Source organism: Papaver somniferum, unplaced genomic scaffold, assembly GCF_003573695.1.
Source record: "Papaver somniferum cultivar HN1 unplaced genomic scaffold, ASM357369v1 unplaced-scaffold_128, whole genome shotgun sequence".
NCBI classification, from domain to species: Eukaryota; Viridiplantae; Streptophyta; class Magnoliopsida; order Ranunculales; family Papaveraceae; genus Papaver; species Papaver somniferum.
In genome coordinates this window covers 13,635,423-13,643,383 of record NW_020621936.1, presented here as the reverse complement: position 1 = coordinate 13,643,383, position 7,961 = coordinate 13,635,423, and the positions used below count along the sequence as shown (strand labels likewise).

Genomic DNA, 7,961 nt, shown 5'->3' with positions numbered 1-7,961 from the left:
CTCTTACCTCTGATGTTGATCTTTTGAATCTCTTTGCAGAACACACATCAGGATCTGTCTCTGTATGCTCAATAATTTGCACTTGCAGCGGCATGGAAAATCTTTGTTGTGGTACATGTGCCTGTGTTTACAGATTGGCCACAAGCTTCAAACCCGTTGTTTGAACTGCTTTGGTTCTGAAGGGAAACATATTATGTTGGTGGGACTAAGATTGGATCTTTCCCACATCTTCTACCAAGTGCCTGATGATAAGGGGGGACCGCCAAAGAATCGGAAGCAATGGAGTTTGCATCAAGCAGAACCTCTTGCAAGGAAAATTCAGGATGAATTTTCATTTAACGGTAGACCCTCAACGACTCAAGTAGCCGACGGTAGATTTTTTTTTTTTTTTTTTTTTTTTTTTTTTTTTAGATTTGGTTTTGTTGGTCCCGCTCAAATACACAAATATTTTGGGATACTGATGTTAGATGAAATTTATACGTGGGACAAACTTGTTTGCGGTAAAAAACTTAGTTTAAAGGGTTAAGGGGTATTTTAGGTGAAACATATTTTTTTGTTTTAATTTTTCTGGATAAAATATCCAAATTGGCTATATAAACAGTATATTTCTGATTTTTGGCTATATAAACAGTATCAAAAGCTAAGAATCTATTTCACCCAGGAATTTTCTGTTTTGGTCTTTTTCGACCAATTTTGTGTTTACAAAAGCTATGATTTGAGAGTGAACCTTATATCCAGAACAAACAAGTCGATTTCTTAAACGGCCATGCAAATATCAGAAAAAGGTACCTTAAGTTCATCGGTGTAAGTAAGCAAGTTAAACAAATAATCAGCACAATTAAAAGTGAACCGCACGGATTTATTTACTACTAGTCTTAAAAGGAAGCCGCAAGGTATAAAATTTTGCAGTGGGTAGTGTAATTAAGACTGCACGTAGGACTAGGATTTGCAGTTAACCGACTAGATTTAATTGACTGGATTTTTCAAAGAGTATCTAATTAAGCAGATTTATTATTAATGGTCTATAGAGTCATAGACATACTGTATTTCTTTTCATTTTTCAAGTAGTTTTCTTTCTCTCTGCTGCCTGCCATGGATTGAGAGGTGCATGGTGGGGTCTTAAATTCTCTCTGACACATTGCCTTCTGTATGGCGTAAGCTTGATTCCTGATAGTGCAAGCAAAGCAAACCAAAGCAAGCACCCAACTTTTCCCCCTCTTTCTCTCTCCTCTTTGTCTGTAAAATCTGCTTTAATTTTCTCTTCCTCTTAGTTGCCTTCTTCTACTTACTATAAGCTCTCTCTCTGCTTAGTGCTTCACTAGCCAAATAAACCCACCTTCAAAACACTCTTCATTTTTGCTCTTGTCATCTCTCTTGCCTCTCTGATCATCCTTCCTCTTCTTCATTTATCTCTTAATTTGTATTTGCATGTAATCATAAAATGTTGGAGGAAGGAAATTAATAGTACGTAGGTACTCACTCTAATTCTTACTTCTGTTTCTACTCAGGAAACAATTTTATTTGTGTTTTCCTAGCTTGCCCATCATCTTCTTAACTTCTTTGATTGATAGATAGAGAGATGGGTGTCCAGTGCACTAATTTGTTTGTAGCTTAGATACATACATTGTTATCCCCATCCACACTACCCAGTCATTATAACATTAATTGCTCAAATCTTGAACAAGACAACCAAATTGATCATAGCCTTGTTTTGTAACCCTACCTGCTTCTTAAGTTGTAATCCTTCTTCTTAAACACCATTTTCATCTTTCCATTCCATGTAAAAGCTCTCGACTCTTTTGTGATCAGCATAGTCTCTCAATTATTTGTCTGTCTCTCTTCCCATCTTGCTTCCTTTCTTTTTCTTTCTTTTTTGTTTTTGAAATTTCCCAGTACCCAAAGTTGGATGAAAAAGAGAGAAACAGTAAGTAGGAAAAACACAACCTGGCTAGTGTCAAATCTTGAGGGCACCATCACTTTTTGTTTTTTGCTGTTACTAATTACAGGTCTTAAGATCATCACTTAGCTCTCCTAATTCTGTCTTGTACTTGTCTTTCTCTCTCAAAAAAAAAAAACCAGAAGTAGTAGAAGTAGTACCTCTTCATACATTTTGATCATACCTCCAGGTCTGTTTTTTATAAGCTCTTTCCCCCAAAATATGTTTTTTCTAATATTCCCCACATTTTAATTCTTCCTTTTTGTTATTTTCTTATCCCGGGTCTCTGCCATTTTTATTAAAACAAAAACAATAAAACAAAAGCCAGAGAGTGAGTGAGAGAGAGGAGGAGAAAAAGAAAGCTTATTAAAAACCTATTTAGACAAGTTTCAAGAGAAAAAACAATATATCCTAGTGTATTCTAATTAATCATTTTAAGTCTCTCATCTGTCTTTCTTTCTTTCCTCCTCCTCTTTTGGTCTCCAAACCAACAGCACACAAAAGTGTAAGTAAGCAAGCACACTTAACTAGCTTTCAAACTTACAGCCATTCAGAGAGAGAGAGATGGATCTTTCTGGTCATGAAGGAGAAATACCGATCCCAATAACCAGCAGTTATGGTGGAGGAGGAGGAGGAGTACACAGTCATGTTCATGCTGCTCACGCAATTCATCATGAACCTACTTCACACAACCACATTATTATCCCTTCATCAACAACACCTCATCAACTTCCTTCAAATGGAGCCATTATATCTCCTACTACCATAGATGACCATATGCCGTACACAAAGAAGCTGGTCAAGTATAGAGAATGTCTCAAGAACCATGCAGCAGCCATGGGTGGAAATGCAACAGACGGCTGTGGGGAATTCATGCCAAGTGGTGAAGTAGGTAGCCTCGAAGCTTTAAAGTGTTCAGCTTGTAATTGCCATAGAAATTTCCATAGGAAAGAGATTGAAGGTGAAGCTACTTCCTGTGATTTTTACCGCCCTTCACATCTCAACAGCAAAATGGGGAGGAAGATCATTGTGGGTCATCACAAAGTTTTGGGATCAGAAGCTTTAGGGTACCCTACAGGTGCTATCATACCTTCTAGAGGAGCACAACCACCTCATCATCACCATCATCCGTTGATACTTCCTTATAACATGAGTTCACTTCCTTCAGAGTCTGATGAACAAGAAGGTGTTGGCGGTGGTGGTGATCATGGAATCTTGGCAAGAGCTTCACATGCTGTGAAAAAGAGGTTTAGGACCAAATTCTCACAAGATCAGAAGGATAAAATGTTGAACTTTGCTGAGAAAGTTGGGTGGAGGATACAAAAGCAAGAAGAATCTGTTGTTCAACAATTCTGTCAGGAAATTGGTGTTAAGAGAAGAGTTCTTAAGGTCTGGATGCACAACAACAAACTTAATCTGGCCAAGAAACAGAATAACAATTCTTCCTCTACTCCTTAATTAATTTCTCTCTTTTCCCTGTGATCTTTTATTAATGTTTGTGTGTAATTTAGTTTAGTTTAGTTAGATATGAAGTTTATGATCTGGTTCAGAAACAAATTATGGACGTTCTTGTTTAGAATTGGATTATCAAGTCTGAAAACCCATTTTAATTATCTTAGTTAATCTAATTTTTCCTAGTTAATTAATGAAGTAGCTAGCAGCTAGTAGTATAGGAGTGTTGTCTCTCTATGACTTTACTTTTTCATAGAATTCAGTTCATGAAATGATTAATCAAAAGGATGTGTGGTGTGGATTTAACAGTGTTTTTCTTGAACTCTAAATATTTGAAGTAATCAATTCAATAGTAGTAGTACTGTGGTTTTTGCTTGGAACACTAAAAACGTAGATAAGATTTTTGTAAATATTTTCAGAACCTCATTTGTTTGTTTTATTTAGTATTTTTCTCCTTTCTTATTTTGTTAATATTTAGTATACTTTTTTTATAATTTTGATTAAAACTGAGGTTATTGAGTGGATTAATAAAAGAGAAAAAGAGAAGAAAAAGATCTTCATATATGTGTATACACTTTTGGTGCTGCATCATCACATGTGTTCTTTTAATGTATTAAAGGTTAAGTAAGACCTGCCTAACAGTTTTCAGACCTGAAAGTGTAATCAGTCATCCCCACATGCGTAATTACTTCACTGTTTAAATTATTGAATCATGCACATGTACAAGTCAAAAAATGGGGTTGCACCCCAGCATCACCACATCGATCATGTCCTGGTATCCACAGTACATGTGAGTGAGTGAGTGAGACCAGGTCCAAAAACAATCAATGAACTCAATTCAATTGTGCTTCCAAAACAAATCTTTTCCTATTCAACTTGGAGTTCTTTTATAAATTTCAGATCCATATGCTCGTAAATGGTCGGTTGTGATACTGGTGTACAAATTTCAGAACAGTGTGCGAACAAAAACAAACAAACTTACTTTACCAAAACCTTCAATTTCCTGGCCACAAGCGTATAGAGGGATGGGCAAGGAATGGTGTAATTAAGGTAAAAAAAAACAATGAAGGGGAAATTGCATTGGTGTATAATTAATAATTGAACTGATATCCAGCTACCATCTGCCAAGTTTAGTCTAGTAAGAGCATCCACAGTGGGCGAGTATAACCAAAAATTTGGGATGAGATCGTGACGCAGTGGGACGGAGTAAAGATCAAATCCCAGCCAAAGATCAAATTCCAGACCATATTTGGTCGCGACCAAATACCAAATCCTAATATAGTCGGGCGTAAATTTAAAGTACGCTTGTTGCTGGGCGTAAATTTAAAGTACGCGCGTTAACGGGCGGAGATTTAAATTACGCCCGATGAAAATTCAAATTAAAAAAAAAAAAAAAAATGAGGCGTAAACTTAAAGTACGCCTGTTGACAGGCGTAAATTTAAAGTACGCCTGGTGATTGATTGGGCGGACATTTGAGATACGCCCGATGAAATTTTTTTGGGGCGGAGATTTAAATTACGCGCGACCAAATTTTAATCGGGACCGTTACGTGACAACACGGACTAAACCCAAAATTTGATCTTTTTTTTGATCTTTTATCTTTGGTTTTGATCGCACCACTGCAGTTGCTCTAAGGGGAAAGGATGTGCGGTGAGGGGACCTTTTAATAAAAACTTAACAAATTTCAGAAAAAGACATTTTATACATTTCAGCAGATTTGTGGAGCAGGGGGGACTGGACTGGATTATAACAAGTCACCTTCATTTACTCCTCCTCCCGTCCATGATCATACCTGGGCTGGTCGCACTGCATATTTATTATATGCTATACGATTTGCATTTAATGTGTAGCAGAATTGACAAAGTACACCCGTGGACGTTATGTTACCAGTTCACGCATTTTCATGGACACACAACAATGTTACCCAACCAACACCTCTATGGCTCTATCCAGTTGGTGTATGTCTCCCAACGTACACCATTCTTGTAAGGTATCCGTTGAGGCCATCTCAACAATGCTCACCCTCTGATGCGCTGGATTGAGAGCTCTATGGAACTTGGTACCCCTATCGTAGGGATGAACTTTTTTCCAACTAGCCACTAACCGAGAGGCTCCTTACTCCTTGACCTAATGTTATATTGTATCAGACATGGACCGTCAAGGAAGTAGGCGCCTGGGAAGGGAACAAAGCGTAGGCGGATAAAACGTTGGTCTCCTTACCAAACACTACTTAAAGTAATTATCTCTTCATTGGATGGTCCAGCTTGAACGCCCATTGTATATACTTGCATACCTTCCATTTTGTGGACTTTGTGGATTGGGAGCTTGAAAACTAATAATGACGTCTTAAGATACAAGGATTCCCTTGGAGTAAAGCTCTCTAAGAGCAACTGCAGGGGCGCGACCATAACTAACGAGTAAAAACCAAAAAAAATTAAAAGAAATGGGTTTAGTCCGTGGTGCGACGTTATGGTGGAGAAGTAAATTTGGTGGAGCGTAATGATATGCTAACGTTTGAAGTGGGGCGCAACTTTAAAGAGAGCTCAGAGTGGGTGCAACTTTAAACTGAGCCTGATGTCTAGGCTTCACTCCATACGGGCGCAACTTTAATCTATGCCTGAATTTCGAACGTAGTCCTAAATTCCGCCCCACATCGAACGCATGTAAGATTTGCGTCTCATTTCTGGCGTAGTCCTAATTTACGCTCCACCAAAACCAAACTAAAGACCAAATATGGTTTGGTTTTTGGTTTTAGTCTAGTTTTTGATCTTTGGTTCGTTCTATAATGGTTGATATCTGGTCCAGTTTTTTGGTTTTGGTTGTCGATTGTGGTTGCTCTAAGAGGTACAAATATAAGATTGTTTTCATAGATTAACTAATTAAATTATTAATAATAATCTTAAGCATTAAGCAAGAACTATAACCCTATTAAGTTTAGGATGCTCAATTAAAAAGAAATTAGGGTTTGTTTAACATAGGTTTAACACATGCGTAGGCACTAATTGATATTTCCATGATCCTATGCTATTGTTTAAAATCCTATTCTATTGTTAAGGTATGATTAATTCCTCTTTATTTTCGTACTAGCTATCATGGTGTGGCTGTTGTTGGTTTTTAATTTGAAATTAGTGTCTTGATCTCTTTTTGGTGTAGTCTTCATCTTTGGTTTTGAAATGGGGGAATAACTGGAACATACTTTAATACTAAATTACTCATCCAAATTAGTGGTTAAGAAAATTAATATTCCATTAAGCAATTGATTGTTTATTAATGGTGCTAAGGTAATTGCTTCTCCCTCATCGATTTCCCACTTATTTTTCGCAAATAATTGTCTTATTTTCATCAGAATTAGGACTAGGGAAGCCAGACAAGGTGCTAGGATTATAGATTACAGATTAGATTAGCAAATTTTCTAGTCAAGTTATGAACTTAGAGAAATTGGTTTTTGCTTTCAGCCCAAAGGTACCAGGTCGTAATAAAAATGAAATAGCTAGTATCCTTCAGATTAGGAGGATGGCTCTGCGAGAAAATTATTCAAGTGTTTCATTGTTACTCCGAACAAATAAAATTGAATCCTTTAATCCTCTTGTAGATATGATCAAAGTTAGGCTAGCTAATTGGAAATCAAAAAATTTTAAACTCGTTAGGAAGAGCCGATATGAACCAAGAGTGTCTTAGAGGCAATTAACTACACACCATATGTATGTTTTTCCCAAACCAAAACAGTTAACTGATAAATTGGGTGCTAACAAAAGAGATTTTTGGTGGAGCAAAGAGAAAAGTAAAAATATTTATCTCAAGAGTTGGAGTGACATACATAAAGGTCTCCATGAGATGAATATTAGAAGATCTGAAACTTTTAACGAAATTTTTCTCTTTAAACTCGCTTGGAGGATGGTAAACCAACCTTCTGACCTTTGAGTTCAAATTCAAATTGAAATAGTTCAAGAATGTTAACTCTCTGCACCATATTATTAGTAAGCAGGGTAACGGTAAGACATTGTATCGGAAGTTGGTAACGGTAAGTATATGCATATTTGGAGATACATCTGGATTACAAATAGAGATAATACTCCCTCATATCACTTCTACTCTTCAAGTTACAAAACAGTGGATCAACTTATTGATCCTGTCACTTAATTAAACCAGGAAAATTTATATTCTGGAATATCCGCTTGATGTTGAGACTATTAGCCAAATAACTGATATAAAATAAGATGAACGATAGGCTTTAGTGAAAGAATTTAGTGTTTTAACTGCTTATATAGCTATCCTAAAAGATAATACAAAGCTCGTCCTTCCAAGAACATATCCATATTCATTGGAGTACTTTTGGAAATGTAATCTCTTAGAATAAAGCACTTTTTCTGGAAATGTATCCATAAAAGTCTTCCCAATATCAAGTTATGAAGCAAAAATATATAAAGCCCCGGGGCTGGACGGATATCCTATATAACTTTTTATCTGCAAACTTGGAGCAATATTAGGGTCGATGTTCTGAATGTTTTCAAGGAATTGCAAGATAGGATTTCAAGACCGAAGACTTAAAAATACTTTTATTACATTGATTCC

The 7,961-nt window shown here is 36.5% G+C and overlaps 1 protein-coding gene across 1 annotated transcript; it reads left to right on the top strand.

Moving 5' to 3' along the window:
- The first annotated feature begins 1,295 nt into the window (after positions 1 to 1,295).
- Positions 1,296 to 3,694, top strand: LOC113331752 (zinc-finger homeodomain protein 4-like). The gene has a single exon (XM_026578394.1). It carries the CDS (start codon positions 2,501 to 2,503, stop codon positions 3,392 to 3,394), a length of 894 nt encoding a protein of 297 aa, XP_026434179.1. The 5' UTR covers positions 1,296 to 2,500; the 3' UTR covers positions 3,395 to 3,694.
- The last annotated feature ends 4,267 nt before the right edge of the window (positions 3,695 to 7,961 follow it).